Source organism: Pithys albifrons, chromosome 1 (assembly GCF_047495875.1).
Source record: "Pithys albifrons albifrons isolate INPA30051 chromosome 1, PitAlb_v1, whole genome shotgun sequence".
Lineage (NCBI taxonomy): Eukaryota > Metazoa > Chordata > Aves > Passeriformes > Thamnophilidae > Pithys > Pithys albifrons.
Window position 1 is genome coordinate 64,883,385 of NC_092458.1, and position 22,384 is coordinate 64,905,768.

General features: G+C 37.8%; 1 protein-coding gene across 6 annotated transcripts in view; it reads right to left on the bottom strand.

The window, feature by feature from the left end:
• FRY (FRY microtubule binding protein) overlaps positions 1 to 22,384 on the bottom strand; it is a 251,531-nt gene that overhangs the window by 35,478 nt on the left and 193,669 nt on the right. For all 6 annotated transcript variants that reach the window (XM_071553058.1, XM_071553050.1, XM_071553032.1 and 3 more), the window contains 11 exons: positions 20,576 to 20,658; positions 17,634 to 17,784; positions 16,978 to 17,081; positions 13,403 to 13,588; positions 11,214 to 11,412; positions 10,493 to 10,614; positions 9,478 to 9,665; positions 8,453 to 8,547; positions 6,135 to 6,736; positions 4,438 to 4,535; positions 4,175 to 4,345 (listed from right to left, as the gene is read on the bottom strand). In XM_071553058.1, coding sequence (XP_071409159.1) covers positions 4,175 to 4,345; positions 4,438 to 4,535; positions 6,135 to 6,736; positions 8,453 to 8,547; positions 9,478 to 9,665; positions 10,493 to 10,614; positions 11,214 to 11,412; positions 13,403 to 13,588; positions 16,978 to 17,081; positions 17,634 to 17,784; positions 20,576 to 20,658 — 1,999 coding nt within the window. The remainder of the gene's footprint in view (positions 1 to 4,174; positions 4,346 to 4,437; positions 4,536 to 6,134; positions 6,737 to 8,452; positions 8,548 to 9,477; positions 9,666 to 10,492; positions 10,615 to 11,213; positions 11,413 to 13,402; positions 13,589 to 16,977; positions 17,082 to 17,633; positions 17,785 to 20,575; positions 20,659 to 22,384) is intronic.

Genomic DNA, 22,384 nt, shown 5'->3' on the forward strand with positions numbered 1-22,384 from the left:
GCCTGCCCTAACTTATCCAGAAAACACATTCAGCAGTTGAGTAAACTGGTAGGTAAAATTTTACACTGTTACTGGGGAAGCACATCCAATAAAAACAGGAAAGTATCTTTTTATGTCTACATTTGCTGAAAGTCAATGAGAAAAAAAGAAAACATGCTGAAGAAACAAAACTACTACTATTCAGACACCAATAAATATTTATCCAAATATACTTCACTGCCAGGGCTCACTGGCTGTAACTGCCAAAGAAACATTTTCTTTTAAGGAGGAGATGGAGTCCCTGGGCTCTCTTACTGTAGAGACTAATACAAAGAAGGGTTTGAGCTGAATCCCGGAATTTTGGGACACCTACATGTAGTTCCTGGAATACCACAATGAACCTTGGAAAGGCAACTGAGCTCATATCTGTACATGACAGTAACTCCAGATGCGTACAGACAGCCATGATATATTCGTATATGTGTGAAATATCTCACCTGAAAATTTTCTGGAAGCCAGCATGTTTTTTCATTGGTGACAGGCACTGTCACACCTCCCAGATTTCAGTTATGTTATGCTGGAGATTACCAGCAGCTCAATACCTCCTTCCATTCAGGTCGACAAAAAAAGTTCTAACATTGGCTACTAGAGTTATTAGGACCTAGAAAACAACTACTTATAAACACTCTATACTGCCTTATGTCTTCCTTAAGAGAAAAATTTCAACTGTTGTCTAAGTGGACTTGTTTTTTAGCTATCTTTGCTGGTCTGAATGACAAGGTTCCTCCATCTACTGACTGAGAACACTTCATGCCAGACAAATTGGAATGATTAGTTGGGACACATCTATCTTACCCCAGTACATGTTTTCTGATTTCTTTCATCAGTGAAAGCAAGTAGGAATTAGTGATTCATAAAACAAAGTGGGCAAATTCCATTAACAGCATAATAAATGGAACTCACTACATTTATCTATTCTTCTACAAAAGACAGCAAGAATTTTTAAATTAAAGGTACTACATGGCAATCAGCTTCAGCCTTTAGATACCTTCAGCCCTATAGATACTGTTATTGAGAGATAAAATGTTCTCAGCAACTCTTCTTCAGAACAGGGTTATAGACTTTTTCTTGCCTTCTCTTAGGATCAGATAGAAAGGAAAGGTTTTGTTCTCCAACAGAGTCTACTGCATCAGACAATCCCTTTTGCGACAAGAAAAGGAATTCTTGAGAAATAATGGTAATTTTGTCTTTGTTGCTGGTTAGAAAGGTGTTGTAGGAACTTTATCTCTGAAAGTTTCTAATGAATTTAGTAAAACATTTTGAGGAAATAAAGAAGGCATTTCAGAAGCCATGGCGACAGACAAGCCATTAGTGGAATAATGCCTGGTATGCTTCCCCTTGCAATAGTTTCTGCTGATTCCTCAGTTTTGAACAGGTTATGAATGCTTATGCTTCTGTCACAAGCAATCTTCTATCTAACAGGGAGGAGGTGGAAAAATCTACCATGGTCATATTACTATTCACTATGCTTTCTTGTCCCTTCTTCTGTATTAATTGCATTAGCTAATTAAGTCCAAGCATTGCCATGGACATAACGAGTCACTAGTTTAACCAGTGACCCATGTCAATTCAGGTATGATCCTAGAATGAGTGTGCTCTCATGATAAAAGGTTGAATTTTAAAAATTAATATGCCAAAGTCTAACATAAAATCAAACTAAGCTTTCAGTAATACATTTGTATGCTGATTTTGGTAGTGCAGTTTCCGAGTTCTACTGAACTATTAAATAGTGATTTTTCCTCAACTGTACACTAAGAATGCCCCCATATTTTTCTAGAATAAATTATAATTTTTCATGAATGGAACATATGTAAAACTAAATAAAGAGCACTGCTTGTCACTGCAAGGTTTGGATAAAAACACATGTGAAATGTCTTCTGTATGCTAGAATCATATCGCTCAATGACAAGCAATTACCTGCCATCAAATATTTTAAATGCAAACTTTGGTCAATAATTGAAACTCCTAAATTCTGCCGAGACCATTTGTCCTCACAGCCTTAATGAGTGGGTGCCATGTCTCCTTCTGAAGGTACACCTGCGTGTTCAGAGGGGGCACTGTTGCAATACGGATTTCCTTTGTTACTTTTAAGCACTGCTTGTCTCACAACTTCCCTCCTGCCCAAGCCCTGGGGACTGAACCAGGATTGTTAAAGTCCAAGTTTGTGTAACCAATGGCTACAACATTCAACTGCAGATTGCCCAGAGAGGCTGTTAAGCTACTTGTCTTTGGCTATTGACAGTATATCCCACAGCTGGTTTACAGGGACAGGGGCACATGGTTTATCCTGGTTTGGGATTAACCAAGAAGAAACAATGAAACATTCTAAATGCTGGAAAAAAACATTTCAGGGCCACAACAGGCCGAACAAGACAGTTTCTTGCCTCTTGCAACTCCACCAGACTGACAGCTACTCTATGCCTGTATGAATATTCGCCAGACATGACTCAACAGAGCTGCAGTCAATGTAAATACAGAGAAAGAAAGTGGTGCTTACTGCTCTGTGTCCTGCTGCTGTTCGTGCTATGTAAAGAATGTCTTAATTATGGTCAAAAACCTGCCTGACTTGTTGTTAATACAGTAGCATGGTGCCAATCTACAGCAAGGGGGAGCTGCACAGGAGTGTCCACATGCAAATCTAAACCTGTTTTAAGGGGAGCCAGATCATGAGCAATGGCCTTGGTGGAGCTGTCGTAGCACCAGCGACTGCATAGAGCACTGCAGGAAAACAGAAGGGTAAACACTTTCCTAAGGCTGGGAAAGCAAAGGACAAAGAATTTAAACACTTTAATTTTTATAGCAGTTCTTTACTAGTAATACAACCTTCTGCTGTGAAGGAGACACTCGGCTTTAGAGGATTCAAAGAGCTAGTAGTTCTTCAGAGTCTTTTAATTTGAAAACAGACTGAAAAACCTCAAGGACCTGTTTTAGCCTCCTACAGGAGGGTCACGGCTTTCACTATCAATTAAGATCATATATGACTGTTAATTTAAAACCTCCATGTGCAAACAAGGTGAGGAATTGCAACTTGAGAAAGCACAGCCTAGTTTGCTCTGAAGTTTAAGTGATTGTGGAAGCACAGCCTGGCCATTCAGGCTCTTGAAAAATCTGTGAGTAGCCAGTATTAGAGATGTCTAAGGAGGTTTTGTAGATCCTTTGGCAGAGGGGGGAAAAATCTGCTCTGAAAAATAAAGCTGCTTTAAAGAAGTTAGTTAATTTATGTAGAGAGGTAGGTGTCAGTCTCTTTTACAGAGTAGCCAGTGATTGTACAAGAGGAAATGACCTCAAGTTGTGCCAGGGGAGGTTTACATCGGATAGCAGGAAAAAATCCTTCCTGAAAAGGATTGCCAAGCACTGAAACAGGCTTCCCAGGGAAGTCGTGAAATCATCATCCCTGAAGTGTTCAAGAATGTGTAGATGTGGCATTTGGAGACATAGTTTAGTGGTGGACTTAGAAGTTTGTGGTTGGATTTGATTTTAAAGGGTTTTTCCATTCTAAATGGGTCTGTGATTCTGTGAATACACAACTGCCTTCTCCCTGGGTGAGAGAGGAGACAGAAGGCATCTCACTCGAGAACCCTGCACGAAAATGTTGTCCTGATACTGATCTGACATGAGAGGAAGAATATCAAGAAGCCTTATGTTGAAAGCAGAACTGAGCCTTGGATCCCCAGGAACAATACTGCATCAGCTCATAACCCAGGCATGTTAGGAGTAAGCGATGAACACAGGGGAAAACCTCAGCAGCAAGATGAAACCATTCAGTATTCAAGGAATGAATATAAATTTGTATCAAGAACCAGATCCTTATACAGCAGGTATTACCTTATTTTGCTGCTAAAACCCTTGTGGAATTAGTCCTTCCCTTATCCTCAGTGGGATCTAAATAAATGTCCAGTTTCCTCTCGATTTCAAAGTGGAAAATCCAACTGTCTGATGAAGGAAGATGCTTTAAGATGCATAAACTTTTGTTTTAGCATTCAGTACTGATTTTTAGTAGCAATTCTTTCTGCTTATTTCCGCTTTTTATTTTTAATTATAAATAAGAGCATGAGAGAGCCCACAGTAGACTTCATCTCTTTGGGCTGTTAGGCAACAGAAGAGTTAGAACAGTAAAAGGTTTTCAAAAACTTACCTCAGCCAAATATGTAACCATGTTCAAAGTAATATCAGCAAACGCTTCATGAAGGTAACGGCAAACCACATTTACCCAGGTGGCACAGTCCCTTGTATAGCTGTGTGTTTTATAAAGGGTCATGACATGTGCAAGATTTGACAGCTTGGGGTTCTTCTCCTCCAAACAAACCTAATTAAATATAAATGTTAAAAGATATTAAAAACAAGGCAACTGCATTTACAGGGTTTGAGAATGTATAAAACAGTAAATGATTTTGATACCTGAGCAATCCTTTCGGCTATATCTTTACAAAACTGGTTTGGGCTGTCAAAATGCTGAATTAAATGGGGCAGGAGGCACAAAACATTCAGTGGAAATCCTAGAATAGGAAAATACAGAACAAAACATATTTTGGGAAGCAAGAGCCACAGTGATCTTTAAGTCTGGGATTTTGTGGCAGGTTACAGTTTCAATATTACATTAGCTGTAAAAACACACAGACTCTGTCAAGTTATTCACACCACTGGCCACACCACAATTGTCTTAAAGGGGCCTTAGTGTGAAAATTCAGTATATCACTTGTAAAGCATGAACCTATTTCTGCAAACACCACTGCACATTCCTGTTAGAGATCATGTTTCTCTTTCCCACTTGACTGGCTTATTGACAGTCTTGACTGGTGGCACTTTCATTACTGTTGCTAAAACACAAGAAGAAATTCAGTCAGTATTGACCAATAAACAACTGTTTTGGTCAGGCTGCCAGGCACAGCTTCCATAGTTTTATACTGTTCAAGGTAATAATAAATCAAATTTCTGATATATCAGGTCAGCTAAGACTACTCAAATGGGTGCTTTTGAAGCTGGGTGATGGCTCCTGCACCAAGTGCTGCCTGGACTGGGATTCAGCTCCTCTGCACCAACTGATAGCTTGAGGTAGTTGATGAACTACAGGCAGCAGCTGTAACAAGAACTGCTCGAGCTCAGGTGGGAGCTCAGAAGTCAAGTAGTTGTATCTGGACGCAATCAGTTTTTCAAAAAGAACAGATCTGATCTATGAAAATAATTTTCTAACCATTCATTCCCTCTCATTCTACACAATTAAACAAGGTGCCTAAGTTAGGATCACAATTTCCCTAGTCTTCCTCTGCACTCAGGGGAAAGAAAAGATCCCTCCAGATGGTACTGTCACAGCCCATGTGTGAATTGCCCAACTGCAGTCTGGAACACAGGCACCACATGGGTGCTTAGAGATGGGCAGGCTGTTCATGGCATTCATCCCTTTGCTCTGTGTCTAAGCTTGTCATGACTTAGTTGTGAAGCCTGGACAGTTGCATTAATATCTATGTTTCTGACTGAAAGGGAGGAGTAAAACTTTGGACAGTGCAGAAACTCTCTTCAAGAAATATATTTAAGAAGTGGTCACCTCAGCTAAATAATTAGGAATTTCAAAATGTTAACTAATTTCATTATAAACCAGGCCTCTCTTTTCACTCACTATTGTGCTACTGTAGTTTATGTAGAGAGTTACAACAGTTTTTGATATTTGTATTTTTAGGGAAAATTCCATGACACACTAATTTAAAATCAAGTAATTTGATATAGTCTGAAAATAATTCAACAGAAAAAATGACCAAAATAGGTTGAAGAAAATTTGATAGTATCCCCTTACATGTGTTTACTTTGTCATCACTCAGAAACTTTATATGCTGCTAAGACCTAGAAATGAAATGTTAAATAATACATGATTGGTCTCGTCCAAAACCTTATTGTGCAATAGAGTCACGTTTTAGAAACATGTTATTATTGCTATGAAATTTCAAAAAAAGCCCACCCAGCTCAAAGCAAAAGTACATTTTGCTATATTAAAAGAGAAAGAAAAATTGCCATTTTTGATTTTGTTCAGACAGCCAAATGAGATCTGTCCCCAAATGTCAATGCAGCAGAAACTGGAATAGAGGAAAGCATGCTGACTTTACCTATAGCTTGAGAAGAATCCACCATGGATATTCGAGATACTGGTGTCAGCAAACTAAACAGCTGTAGTGTGAGATCAGTGGTAGTAAGGGAGGTGAATCCTTTCAGGAGTAGCTGCTGAAGCCCTGAGAAGTCTGCCCACTTCAGCTGCCCTTGCAACTTCTCTAACTTCTCCCGGTTTTCAGCTTTATCTAGTGGCAAATGAGCCAGAAGTTTATTCAGTAACCGCAATGCCATTAAGTACTCAAACTCAAAATCTGATTCCATCAAAGCTACAGCAACCCAGAAGATGGTGGCCAGTAGGTTGGTTGGATTGTTAATATGGGATGGATCAGTAAGACTGTCCTTTAGAGAAGATGAACTTCTTGTTTTAGAGGACAGGCCTTGTTGGGTGCATGCCTGAATTCTGTCCAGTGTGGCACTGCGTGGAGGGTCCGAGGACTTGTCCACATCTCCAAACTTTTTGGGCACAGAGAAGCTCCTCTGGTGCCTGCTCCGTTCAGCAGTGGCTGTGTTGCCACTTGCAGGGTTCACATTCAGCTGTCCTGTGCTCTTCCGGTTTGCAGTCAGTTTGGTGTTTGATGTTAAATCTGGTGAAGATGAACTGAAACCAAGATATATAACATACATTACAGTATGAATACACAGTTTGAAACTTGCTCATATTGGATGCAAGTTATGTATTTATCAAACAGTAAATAAATATTTAAACAGGAGAAGTTAAACACCACACTGTCTATTGCTGCCTGCCTTTTTCTTCAGAAGTGCCCACAGACGCCACAGAAATGAGGTTCATATGGCACTGCACCAAACCAGAGCAGAATGGCCTACAGTCTAAACAGGCAAAACAACATGGGGATAAGAAATACAGAGTTGTGAAGTGACTTGTGGAAATGCCTATATAATGGGACAGTGGCAGAATGAAAATAACTTTGGTCTTTAAAATGCCCTTATCAGTGGAGCAAGTCCTGAACTTGGCACAGCTAGTAGGCAAAATGCACAATTGTTTACTGGTTAATGTGAGAACTGTGGGCAGAAAAAAACAGCATATCTTAACAAATACACCACACATTACCCTTAAGAAACCTGTCATGTGACTGCCTACACTCCTGCCAGTACAGGTCCTTCAGAAACCTTGCTGTCATTGCATCCTCCCCTGCCTGTATCCCAACAGCTCTTCAAGATGGTTTACAGAAAGAGCAGGTGTTTTCATTCAATGACTAATGCCTCCTCATGGATTACCAAGTGATGATCCAGACAATACCTATCAAATATCTGTACAGATGAACATGCTGTGTTGAAACATGCAAGGAAAATTTGTTCTGCAGGACAGCTAATTCCTAAATCTCTGATTCCACTCCTACCTCGTACACTATGAGTCCCTACTGTCTACAGCAATTGAAGAGAATCTAATAATAGAAACAAGTGTCAGGGTAAAGTATATTGCATCCCATTGCTTTCTGGAGTGCTTTATACTCCCTGTTCCATCTTGCTCTTTCCTGAAATGTGCACTAAATAAAGAGCTCTTAGTTTAGAAAGTAGAAGCATATTTCCCCCTTTTTACTCTGTCATAAGGCACTGTTTGTGTTCTTGTGTTTTGCACAGCACCCTGCCTACCACCTTCAGAAATGACAGCCCTTGTATTTTTGTGCTGCATGTAAAGCATGGTAACTTAAGGACATTTAAAAAAACATTACCTATTCTGTTGTTACTGTTGGAAGTCAGACAGACATTAATTCCCCTCACTACTGTCAACAGTTGGGTTATAGAAGGAGCCTGCAATTTCCCTCAATATACAAAGGTCTACTTTCAGGCCACCGTCTTCATAAAGATGGTCTACACATTTGGCAAAATCCATGTATACATGGAACAAAATTCTCCCTAGTTTTATTGAAGAGAAAAAGTCATGAACATTTACTTCTTGAGGAGTACTTCACCTGAGAATGACAGATTGTATGAAACCAGTATTACAAAATCCATGTTCCTTCCCAGATATATTTTCAGGTTTATGATACAAAGGTGCAAAAATACAGTATTTTTAAAAGATTTAAAGTAGGTTATAGCCAAGGTTATATGGCAGTATAATAGGCTATATGGCAGCCAGGCAGAATTTACAATGCATTGCAAAGTTCCATTACTTGTATCAATGTTATTTCAACTATGGCAAAATTTGGCAGAAATGTGGTCATAGTCTAGTTCTCTATAGGTTACAAATGAACTCAGTCTCATCAAAATTATTTTTTGCTCTTAGGCTGCAGAACTGCACACTTAATATTATGAGACATTGAAAAAGAACATAGTTAGGAGAACAGGCTCTTACCGTGATAACACTGTCAAAAGATCACTGTTCTTCAAACAGTCAGACAGATTATCCACTGCAGCTTCCAAGGTAAGTAGTGCCTCCATTACATACCCCTATCAATGCATAAGGTTAACCATTACAACAAAGACATTCAAAAAAGAAACATTAAAAAATCTCCAGTTCATAAAAAGAAGAGGCACCTAATGAAAACCCATAATTTCTCCTGGGACAAGAACAACATTCACATGAAAGCCACTGCCCTGAACATTAAAATGTCACTACAAATGTGTTTTATTTTCTGCCTCTGAATGACCTATGAATGTATGCAAAAAGGGCGCATATCTCATCAGGGGATTGGCAATGGCCCACTGAACCTCTGACTTGCAGGTCACTGATTTAAATTCTACACAAGCCATTGTGACAGAATATTACTGTCATCTTCTGGCAGTTTCATTTCCCAAGTAAAATATGGAGGTGATGTCAGTCTATTTCTTACTAAGAGCTAGCATTGCTCTTTATTAAGTCCTGAATCTTCCAATAAACAGCCTCTGATTGTAAAAATTCTGTCTGTTTAGCTAAACTGAGTGAACATCATAGTGCAGTGAAAGGTCTGTATGAAGTTAAGTCAGTGTAAGCTTTGTTATTATGGATGGTGTGGATTTCATTATTTCAAAAGATGTTAACATTTGAGGAATGAGATGGTGTCTACTTCATCCTGTTGGATTACAGCATCAGGTATATGATGGATTCGTTAAGCTCAAAATTATGTTGAAAGGGAAAAATGGTCACTATGAAGATTTCATTTTGAGTGACAAATACCAGATACTTGTTGCTCTCTTTAGAGCTACGTAAGATTGTAATAGCTTGGTGAGGGCTTAGATAAGGCACGCACGTATGAATTCAGTAAACTCAGGGGTAATCTTTTCTAAGGCCAAATTATACTCTTCATCACTTGACTCCAGAACACCTTGTTAAAATGGTAATTTTAAAATAAGTATCCATTGAATCAACAGTACTAAGAAGCATTATGTACACATGCATACCTGAATCTCATCTCCATGCTCTCCAATAACTTCCACCAACCTTGACAGGAGGTCAGACAATGCATGGGCAGAAAGGGGCTGCTTTAGGGCCCTGAATATCTGGAAAGAGCGCCCTGCATAATGTCTGGAAGAGCTCGACAGAGCTGTTTGTAAAGCAACTTCACTCAGATGCTGCTCCAAATGAAAACCTAAGCAAAAGAATAGCATGTAATTTTTTTTTTTTATGACAGACTTTACTGTGGGTCATAAACTCTGTGAGGAGGATATGAGTGTTAGTGTATTCTGCAAACCCTATGAGAAACAGAGGTGCAGAAATGTCTGTTTTGGGAAATTTCTCACTGCTTACATTTATTTCACACAGAATGCAAGAAAATAAACTGCAGAACAAAACTCTGAGTCTGAAATTAATAATCTGATTAATTTTTTTTACAATTCCTGGTCAAACTTTCAAGCCATCCTCTTTTCTTGCTGGCAGAAACATAGTAACTTCTGAAGACTCCCAAACCAAAAGCCAAGTTAAATTAGGAGTCTTTCTATTCACTTCAAAAAACTTTGGATAAGATCTTTAATATAAATACTGATGCTGCATTCTGCTTTGATCTTTGAAAATATTTAATTAGTAACTGTGTTGGTTTTCAAAATACAATCAGTACTTTGCCTTTATTATGTTCTGAAAACATAATAAATGAAAACTAAACTTTTATTGCCAGAAGAAATTTACCTAAGTACATTTTCGTAGTAGTTGTGACGTATTTTACCAACAGGACATAAGGTGATTTTATCTGTCAGAATCAACCAAAAGGCTTTCTATCAACAGCCTCGAAGAAATATTAAATTTAAAATTTAGCCATAATTTAATCTAACATGACTTTTTAAAGACAATTCTTTCATATATCCTTGTTAAGACATATATGTTGTGCTTCTGCATAAGCAGATCTACTAAGTCAGAGGATAAACACTAAGTATGGCCATGAGGGAATTTTTTTTTAGTTATGAAAGGAAGAAGATTTACTACCTGACTTGGAATCTTTAAACACAGATACAACATGGCGCAGAAAATTAGTGAGCTGTTCAGCACTCTTGGTGTTCTGGTTTTTGGGAGTGATATCTTCATGGCACCAAAGTGGACCAAATGCCCTTAAGGAAACACATAACAAAGTGCAAAATTTGTTTGAGTTATCTGAAATAAGTGTAATCAGTTAAAATATATTATCTGTAAAGGCACTTAGATATTTCCAGGGCCATGACCTGTAAAACATGCAACTACACAGAATTTTAAATATAATTCCTATGCTGTATTTTACAAAATCTCTCTATTAAAATATAGCTACACCATTTAAGGAGCAGAATAAACAAGTCTCTGTTTTTTAATTTAACATTCTGCCTAGAATCTGCTGGCTATAGTTAGTAGTTAATAATTAACAATTGCCTTTTACTATCCCCTGTACATTTTCTATCTTCTTTTATCACAATAAAACTGTCTTCTTCCATTAGTTCTTTGCTGAACATAATACTATCAGTCCATTAAGCATTTTATTTCTTCTGGGCAAGATTTTTTTCTGTTTTTTTCTGACACTGTAGTGTTTTTAAGTACCTACTTACAACTATTAGTATCAATAAAAGAGGAACAGGAGCCTGTAATTACTATATAAGCTCAGTCATTTTCCTTTGAGTCTTTTGTTACATGAAAGTATGCATTTCCGGTCCAAACTTATCCTCTGCTTTATCTCCATTACCTGGTTGTCAGGAACTCAATTAATTTGTTTGCTTTCTCATCAGATTCAGCAGCAGTGTCCATGTCCTCAACTTCTTGTGTAATCTGTGGGAGATTTCCACTGCTGCCTCCCAGACTGATACTGGAGGAGGTGGAGCTGGAGCTCAAGCCGGAGTCTGGCACCGGAGATGACTGGTATTCCCGCAGAAAGTCAAAGCCACCTGCCAGCCCAAAGGGAGGAGATAAAGATGGAATGCACTGCTGGGCCTGTGCTGCAGATGAAAGTGTCTGCCAAGCTGGGATTTTCAGTCAGCAACAGAAACATTCTACTGGGAAACAGGGGGAAAAGCTGAACACAACAACCCTTAAATGCTGATGGGAGTGAAAACGGTGCTGTATCTCTAAATGTGTAGAATATAATATAAAATGAAAAATTACAAAGTCAAGATTTCTTTTTTACTGCACGAGGGCTAAAATATTTGAAAAACAAATGTTTTAGGGCATTTTACATTCAGAAGGATGCCTTTTTGTAAAGTGAATTTAGAAAGTGGTAAAGTGCATGCAAAGTTCAGCTCAACTTTCTGGACTAGTCTGTGAGGGAAAAAACTCTGTAGGGTGGAATTTTTAGGACAACCATGTCCTAATGTTACAAACATAATGGAAACCAAGACACAAATGTTTAAGGCTTCTGTTCAACACCTTTAGTAACTATAAACACTGGACTACTCATACTAAATATATTCAGCATTAGGATTAAACATCTGAGCAAGAGTTCTATTAGATCAAAAGCTTGACACACAGTTTCAGAGCTGAAATAGAAACTAAGACCTGTTTTCTTAAGGTTAGACTGCTAGTTATCTTAGGTTGCATTTCCAACAATAAAAACAAGGTCTTGTGAGAAGACTGAGAGCAAGACAAAATCCGCAGATCGGGACACTCTTAATTTAGTTGCCTGACACTATGCGGAACAAACATGAGCTGAAGTATTTTCAATTAGGATTCTTTGCTGTAGCTACTCACCTACACTCTCACTCTTTATATTAGTGGTTCAATGAGAGTCCAAATACCAAGTTTTGACAACTTCTTGGACTCAAGAGGCCCAGAGTCAGGTAACCATTATGTTTTTCAGACACAGGAATGAAAAAAGTTTTTCATTTTGGCAGAAAAGCAGCAACATAATTTTAATGTAAGAATTTTAGTCTGTATTTAATAATCCATAGACATGCACTGAAAAAGAAATCTACTCAAGACAGAAAATTTACGAGATAGTCTTACAGAGATGTTACTCAGAATTAAACCTCTTTGGCAAAACTAATTAGTTAATCTGAAATACCTATCCCTTCTGCTTCTCCCTTTAAAATAATTTTGTTATATCTTCCGAAAAAAAAATCATGTAATATTTCTTATAAAGCCAAATTACTTATTACTTTGATTATATTCCTATAGAACCATGGAAATGCCACTAATCTGATGTTTGCTTTCATTTTTCACTGTATGGTAAAGTTCCTCACCACTCCTTTCCAAACAACTAATTCTACATCCATAATTCTATATTGGTTCTGTGATTCCCTCAAATCTCAACAGTACACTTCCATTTGGTAGTATTATATGACAACAGTAACACCAGCTAGCAGCTTTCTACAAACTGTTCCCAACCAACTCCTTAAAAAGAGGAAAATTGCTAAGAGTTAATAGAACACTGATCTCAGCAGAGGTCTGAAGTGAGCCTCCTAAAGTAGAAAAACATTTCAGGACAGAAATGAAGTGAATCTGTGCTATAAAGGAGAGTGCATATCATGTGAAATTTAACTTAATAATGGAAAATCTGATTTGCAGATTCTTTCCGGGTTTTCTATGTTGGAATTATTTATTCATTTCTTTTTAAGTTTGTGGAATGACTGACCTCGTTTAAAGTAGTTCTGTCTCCCTGAAGGTGGGAGTCCGGAAGTTATAAGGCCTATTAGTTTTAAAATACTATATTACATATTTTGCCTTACATTTGATAACTTTCTCTCTATTGTGAAAATTTACCTAATAATAAACAGCATGCATCTCTAGGATAGTTCACATGGGATTAATATTACTGAGTACTGTTCATATTCTCCACTTTACTACTTTGATTTATGGGAGCTGTTGTATTTTAGGAAAGTAATCATACTTTCAAAAACTGACACCACGATGCAATGTTTATTCCTTCTTTTGCTTCATTACCTGTGTAAAGATATTCAGGTAAGTATGCTGGCTGTACTGTCAGAGTCTTGGTCTCATTCATCTCTCTGGTCTGAAGAAGCACTGACGCAATGGCTTGATAGTTGTTATTGCAAGATAATGCAATCAAGAGGTGAAGCAGTAACTTTTTACTGTGTTCAAAGACCTCTGGGCGGTAGTGGTCAAGGCCTACAAGAAAAGGTTACAGCAACCTCTGAATATGAAGTAATAATAAACAAGTTCACATTCCAGAAATAGCAAAAATTCCAAGGCAAGTTCATGACAACAGTACAAACAAACACAAGATGCAGTATTTCCAGACACAATTACCGGTGTTGTTACTTAAGTGGATGTGTATAATCATTTTCCAGATTGAACATCAATACAACTTTATGCATTCTGTCTCACTGCAGTGTTAATTTGACAGGTTTGGCAAACCTCCAAAGATGAGGAATTCTTGATGGTGGTTGTAATTACATTACTTACCACAATATGTGGCTTTCTTGCATAGACATCAGTTTTAGAATGAGTGCAAACTGTAAGAGGTAGATACTGAATTATTAAGAAAGGAACTGACAGACAAATCACTTGAACAAGAATTTCAGCTGCAAGTGAGTAGCATGAGAAATTAGCCCCTAACTCAGGGTGCAGAAGTGAAACTGAAGGTTATGCTGAAAGACTCTGATCTGGTTTACACTGCTGCTGCTTGTAAGATTTTAAAACAACCTGAATAATTCACAAGTTACAAATACGAAGGAAACAGATGTTTGCAAAATAAACTGCATTCTGTTGCAGTAATCTCTTTGTTTATCCTTCAGTACCTTCCAAGATATTTAAAACTACTTTCTTCTAACTAGGAGCAGTTTCAGTGCTGAAAACGTTATTTATTTCCTTTTTCAACTCTCCTCTTCTCAGGACATAGTCCTCTTTAAATAAAAAGCAACTCCTTCATTACTCTAAGCAGCAGCAGCCAACAGATGTTACAGGCCAGGTGTTTTCTAATATACTCCAGTCATGCTGGTTCTTGTCTGGCTGCAAAAATGAAGCTGCTCATACTGCCACAGCCTGAACAGTGTGCTTTTGGCTCCTAAGGGCAGTTCTTTGGAGGTCCTGTGACCCTTGGTCTGACTTATCTGCCCATAGCCTCTTCTAAAAAAAACACAGCCATCCCATCCACTGCTTTTTCAGCTTCTTCGGGTTTCTGCTCCTATTGTCCTTTCTCCATTTCCTTCCACCTCCCAGGAGATAATGAACCCATCCTACCCTGTTCTAACATATAACAGAAAGCATATCAAAAGTTCTTTTTGTTGAAAATAGATTCTATATTGGCAACACTTGTGACTGAAATCCTATTAAACCTCAGGGTTGTATGAAAGTATTGGCACAGATCTGTTAACTACGAAATGAAAAGGACAGTTCAGTCTTTGTGATTGTCCAGTGCTGGGCCCTTCTTTAATTTGGAAGTGTTCCTGAGAGGGTAAACTGCTGTGACAGCACCACATTTCCATGGGAAAGGAGTCTAGCTGCTCAACTCATTTCACATTGGTTGCAAAAGAGATTTTAAACAGCTGTGATTTTCATGCACTACTGAGATAAGCATGTTCACAACAGCAGTATGCCTCTCCACCATCAGTGCTACAAACTATTAGCCTGCTAGACACACATAAATAGCAAAATTCTTTCATTTTAATATTTTCTCACTCCTTCCAATAAATTAAAGGATATTGGCTCTCTAACTAGCCACCCTACTAGTTTCCAGTTTCCTTTCCACTCAGGTGCATCTGCCTGCTCACATTCCAATAGGACAGAAATACTTCGTTTTTAATCACATTCATACCTTTATAGCATATAGCATATCACATATAGCATAACTTCCTTACAACATCACAAGTGACCTCCTAAAAAACATAGAAAATTTTTTCGCAGGAGATAAAACAACACTAGAGGAACTGAACTTCAAGACTGAAAGCTGTGATCTCACTTTAGTAACCACTAAAACTGTTACATTTAATTTCACATTTTTGAATGGAGAGTTGTTAATCAAGGGATAGTCTCAAATGCTATTAATAAATTCTATTTGTTTCTTATTAAAAATGTAATGTTAAAACCTTATTGCACAAACAAATAACTAAGATATTTCTAGAATGAATTACTAGTACCTTAACTGTTTCTGCATGTGTTTATTTGCATGGCTCCCTGATGTCCTTAAAGCTGCCTTAACTGAAGTGGTCATGCTGCTGCATACTACTTACTCCTGTCTTAAGTTAACCATTTATTCTTGTGAGAATTTCTAACTGTAAGCACCAGTTTTCTCATACTGATACAAATCCAATTAAAGATGTTTGATCAGTTAGTGGTTATTATTTTGACCCATAAACTTATCCAGTTCTCTTTCAGCTTCCTCTTACACTTAAGAAGTTCACAGGCATACAAAAAAGAAGGAAAAAATTGTTATGGGCAGTCACAAAGTAAATTTAAAGTGAAGAATATATGTGAAATATAATTGAAACTGACTCTGGAAGTCCCATCCAACACTGTCCTGGTTGTTAGTCCTGCATTTCATTAGAAGTTTGTGAAATTAATATACTGATATACAAAGCCCTATTTCATAAAAAAATTTCAAACAGAACAGTTGATAACAGAGTAGCAGAAAAGGAGAATGAAGTATCTTCTTCAACTTACACTGTTTTCCACCACTGTTCTGTAACCTCCCACGTAAGTATTTTTTTGCCTGCTGAACTGCAGACTTCCCAGACTGACTATGAACAGATTTAGTGGTAACTATGGTGACTGAATGAGAAGTGAACTGGAATCTCAGCTACAATAAATTTATTTCACAACTGTCTGGCTGTGGTTTTTTGTGAACACTATTCTTTATCAACCATTAGAGTCCAGAAATGGCTTTTCAATGCTAAATACTCTCATGTGCTAAAAAACGAGGCCACTCACTTTATAATGTTAAACAGGAGGACAAGGAAGGTAACACCCTCCTGTTGAACTGTGTTACAGTCAGGAACAGACACAGCAGTGGGACAGAAGCAGTGTGTCTACACTGAGGTACATAAGGGAACACATTGATGATTAAATATTTGATTAGCAGTGCAATTAATGAAGCTTGCTTTCCAGTAGTCTGTGTGCTACCTCCACTACCTCTGCAGTACAGTAATCTTGGCTTTCTTACATAGTAATTTTGCAAAGGCAAGAGAAAGCACTAATGTGTGTAGTCCAGGCCTAAGCCATGTGTAGACTGCCATTATAAACTAAACTGTACAAAGGCTTGAGTTTCACATGCCTTTCCTGCAGCACAGAGTGCTACGTGTTTTTAGAGATATTTTAGGAAGTAAATAATCTTCAAATTTTTACACACCTCTCAAATTTGGGTGAAATAGGACAAAATATTCAAAAGTTTCAAAGTTTTGAGACTAATTCACAGATTATAATTCACTTGGGCTTTTTTTTTAAGGGTTGAGGGGGAAGACATAACCGAAATCTGTAAGAAACACAGCTCTACAGCTTCAGCAAAACTAAAAAGGATGGGAGTACATCTCTACTTTTGTTTCTGCTTCTGTTGGTCTTACCTAAAAAGAGAGCATGTAGCAATAAAGGGAGGTGAAGAGCCCAGTCTTCTCTGACACTGTGATCCACTACCATCTCAGTCATGAAGATGACAGCAATATTACACCTGAAAATTAAATCACAGTATCAGTTTCAAATGTCTTGGAAATGGGAAAGCAGTACAATGATGCCTATTTCTGAAGGAATAAACAATACCTAAATTTTCAAATTTATTGCATTTCTTCTCAGCATGTTTAATGCCAAAGCATCTTATTTACAGTATCAAGCAGAAAAGTACCCATTACTGAAAAAAGTCCTATTATTGTCAAAACAAATTATGTAAAAGAGGCATTCCAGAATATGCATAGCCTAGTTAGAATAAAAGATCAAAGTCCTACGAATAACAGGCACAGAGGCTTTGGAAAGAGAAATTTTCCTTTGCTGTTTTAGTTGTTTCTTCAGTCTGATTCTTATCAGTGATGCCCTACATTGTAAATGGGCTTTCTGGTAGAAATCTGGTAGAGTTGTGAGCTTTCACTGCATGTTGATTTCTGCACTGGAAATCAGCAGCAATTGAACGTATGACTTTCAGATGTTCTGAGTGGTGGGACAGTTGAATTGGTGTTAGTCAGCCAGTAATAGAAAGCATCTCACTGTCTGCAATGTCACACATGCTCACCTATGAAGGGGTCCCCGGGGTGTGATGGTTTCTGGGAGGTAGTCCACAAGTGGTGCCCAACATCCTCCATTGTAAGGCATGGGCAGGGGATGTGGCTGTTTGGTTTCAACAATATTCAGTAACCAGCTCGTATACGGAGAAACAGGATCATCTGCATGGAAAAGCATTAAAACAAGAGTGCATAAAAACCAAGTCTGGTTACCCATTTTTGAGAAATACTAAAATAGATTTTATGCTAATGTATCAGTTCAGCTGATTGGAATAATGTGATAAGATGCCATGAGGTTTGCAAATTCCTGTGTTCAATAACAAGTGATGCATTTTTAATCCCTCTTTCATGCTGCTGGAAATTAAAGAGATTCCAAGCAGACAGCACTGAATGGTAGGACCAGCAGCTGAATCCCTGCTGTCACTCAGTAGCTTTGGATCCAGATCACAAAGCACCAAGCAACAGACTTTCTCTGCAAAAATGAGAGAAAAGTTCAGCCAACAAAGCCGCTGTCAGAAGCCATCTGCTGCAAGGAGCAGCGTACCAGTGACACATTCCTGCAACTCCTCACCAGTGCCTTGCTGAGCGATGCTACAAAGGCAAAGTTAAATGTCCCGAATTAGCAAGGTGGTGTAAGGAATGCAAAAACCATCTTCAGGGCAATTTTCTTTCAACAGGGATGAATTATCTCTTGAATTTCTCAAAGACATATTTAACTTTGCTTCACTATGACAGCTGCTATTTGTTAATGAGCATTAGGGTTTTTTCTTCCACCTGTTTATGTGCAATGATGTGGGTCAAGTAAGTTATTTCCACCACTTTCTGTCTTCTCTCAGCTGCATGGTTTTGTTCATCTCTTCTGTATTCTGTTCCCTCTCATTCCTTTTGATTTTCCCACTGGTCAGTTTTTATTTCTGAGGTCTGGCAGTCTGCTGTGGAAAGTAGCTTTTCCAGGTTTGTTCTTGACATGTATCCAACCATTGCCTTTTATGAATTTTTAATAAGTGCTATTTTTTGTTCTGCTTTGTTTGTTTGTTTTTGTTTGGTTTCTTTTAATGGGTTTTTGTTTGCTTGTTTGTTTTATTTTTATTTTGTTACACTTTTGTATTTTAGGTAGGTTTGAAACCCTCAGCACTTCCCTTTCTTTTATTAACAGCATCTATCTGATGCTTGTCGACTTTCCCACGGGAAACAAAGCTGTTTTGATGCCTACAAAAGTATCAGAGTTAGCTTTTGCTAATGCACATCAATTGTTAGTTTTGAAAAAAGCATCTTCAGGTTTCCAGATCTTCAGGAGACCTTCAATGCAGTAGCTGCTCCTTCAATTATTTTTAAAACACTAACTTTGTAATTCTCATTCTCTAGTGCTGGTCTTCAAGGAACATTTTAAATCTTTATGATTTAGACCTCTACTTAGATCCTCTGGAGGATGATTGAATAGTTACAGATAAAGAATAAAGTGACCTAATAAGGTAGCAAAGTACAGCATATTTATCTTCTAAGGGTTAACCAGATAATGTTTGCCAGATGCTTTCTTTTAACAGAAAAAGCACTGCACAGGCACTACTTATTACTCCCAATTTAGGTGTTTCACAGCATAGGGCTTCATGAAGTTCATGTGGACACCTAGATCCTCACTCATGTTTTCACAGCTTTATGTGCAGACAGAGAAAGCTAAAAAACAGCACTTTGAAGCTTAACATGCAATCCTTGTCTGAACAAAAGAGTTTCTGTGCTGCAGAGCTGTGCTCCCTGTTTATATCCTCAACAATACATGTATGTTCAAGTTGACTGGAGGGAAGAGAGAAGCTGTACAACCAACTCCTTTGCAGCCTGGACTGCCTGTCAGGGGAAATAAGTTGTGTTTTCTTAATGGAAGCTGCATTACGTGTCTTGAAGCATGACAAATGGTATAAGAATTACTCTGTCTTATTAGAATTCTATATAAATGTCAGTAGCTAAGTAAAATGCACTGTATTTCCCATCTAAGTATTCCTGCATTTGCTAAAGGAACCCCTGTGAGAAGCACACTTTGCATATGTATTCATGGTACTATAAAGGTTGCAGACACATGAAGGAAAAAAACATTTGGGCACCAGCTCAAGAAAACATTCCAAAAGAGCAAAGAAAATGTCAGTATTTTTTAACCTTTTATTACTCTAAGCTCTTGTCAAAACCAGCTACTTGTGAAGGTCATTCTGATAATATATACATTGCTGTTTTGAAAAATTGTCCATGCAGATCAGATTAGCACCAGTGCTCCAATTAACAACTGGTGAAGAACTTTTAGTAGCTGCAGCAGTAGGAAGCCATAAAAAACCAAGACAAGTGCACTAAAACTCACTGAGTTTAAGATGTTGCACACTCTTTTGTGTATTTAAATACTGGAGTTTGTACATACACAATATTTTGTAAATACTGTGCTTCATAATTTTGAATAACAGTTGCTGATATACATTTAAACATCCTTTTGTATTGTACTTGGCAGTTTTCATATTTCGCAGAAGAGTATTGCCAAAAAAACTACTTGGATTAAAGAATATATAAAATCTTTACTTTTAATGTCAAAATACTGTTCCAAAATGGTGTCCGTAGTACCAAACCCAGACATTATGGCCTACATATTATGTGACTTGGCTGTAATAAGCCAGAGATGAAAGTCAGTAACAAGGTCTTGCCTTACTTACATTTGCTTAGGGCCTAACCGAAATCTCTAAATTGTTTTCTTTACAATTTACTCCAAAAACGAAGTCAAGCCATCCAACTCCTAAATGTTATACTGTCATTCAACAGTTGACATTGGTTTTCCTTGGAATATCTGCTGAGGACCAATTGTCCATTTATAGCCCATTTTACAGAAATACATAAAGAGAGAGCCTCTGCTAGACATTAGAATGTTTTCTTCTTCCACCAAAACACCGGAAATTTCATCCAACTGAATAATAGAACTTACTTTTGTCATCATCATAAGATCCTCCGGAGCTATTACTGTACCTTGACTCTAGTCGGGTGTGTGCTCTGACTACATTACTGAACCTTCAAATAAAAGAAAAAAATATTCAATAACAACACAGACTGACATTAAACATCTGGGCTTTATACTTACTCTAAAACAGAAACAGCAATTCCTTAAGTATGCGCTTTTACACAGGAGTTGACAGCTGCACTTTTTAGACAAGAGTAGATAGTGATGTTGAATACAATGCTCTTTCTTTAAATTAAAGACTTTGCAGACAATTTCTGAGAAGTTCTAACAGTGTGCTCCTATGTCAGAAGCTTTTAAAATTTAGCAAAAGGAAATTCTTATGCTGCAAACATGTGATTTGCAAGAAATTGCTAAGGCTGAACAGAGATATAAACTGTCCACAGCTAGCATTTTGTCACAGATCATTTTCATGGGTAAAGTTCTGCCAACTTGCTAAAGCAGTAAGTGATTGGATAGTCCACAGTCAAGACTGAACAAGCAACAAGCAGAAAAAGCTGCAGCAGATCCCCCTTTAAACAGGAGAATCCAGCAACTGCTGCAGCAGGTAAGGGACGTGAGAGCCAGAACTGCTCACAGCAGTCCTCAAATCTGCCACAGAACCATAGTTAACTTTTACTGGTGATCTCCTTTGACTTCCTCCACCTTGTGCTCTCAGGGTAACCAGGCCTGAAGTGCAGTGAGAGGAGCCACACTGAAGGCTAACAGACTAGGAATGATCAAAAGACATTATTGCTTCTGCAAAGCTCGGAAACTAACTACAAATAACCATGGATCAAATGAAACAAGACTGAAGGTTTTCTAGACAACATTCCACTGAATTTGTTACTAATGCGCATACATTTTAGTGTAGGCTATTTCACTACACATTGACATATACACTGCCTCCGAAGCATGTCTGTCTCATAAGGACACAATAAATTCCTTGTGTGGGTGACAAAAATGCACCATGAGCCGTCTTAATACATGGTATTCTACCTATGACTTCCATTATTTCATATGTCTTCCTACATGAAGGCAGCATTATGGACATTCTAAGACTGACACACTGGTTTTGAAGAGCAGTTGCACTTACAGCTTCTAGTGTCTTTGGTAACATAAATGCCAGCATGGAATTCAGGCAAATTATTTTCCATTTTTTTCTGAGGTGTCTTTCAGCAGGAACCAGAATAATAGTATCAGGACTTTGTGGTTTTCCTGTAATTTTTATCATATGGTCTCTGGCAGACCTGCATGCTAAAAACCTTTATGGAGTCACATTTAAAAATTACGTATGACAAGGAAACTTGAAAACAGTTAGATTTAAAGTACAGTAGAAGATGTTTGCTCAACTTGCCTGAAATCATCTAAATAAAAATCTCACTTCAAACTATATAGCCATAAACATTTATGTAAAGAATAATTAAAAAATAAATTTCCTTTTAAGTACATTTCTAGTGCCTATGCTGGAAACATCACTTCGAGCCAAACCTGCTTAATTCACAGTTTGAAACCATACTTAGTGCTATTTTTCACTTACATTTAAATTAGCAGACACATACAACTAACTTGACAAAATGCTAGTCATGTTTATAACATATAGAAGGCAAGTAATTCAAAAGGTTCTGAAGTACAGAAAGGTTTGCCCACATAATCCTCTTTGTACCTCTAAGCCCTGAACTTACAGAAGGTGGGTTGGACTACTGCAGTGATGCCAGCGACTATCAGGAATAACAGACTAATGTAATGCTCATACGCTTACTGATGAATGTTATTGTAAGTAATTCAAAGTTCTCTTAC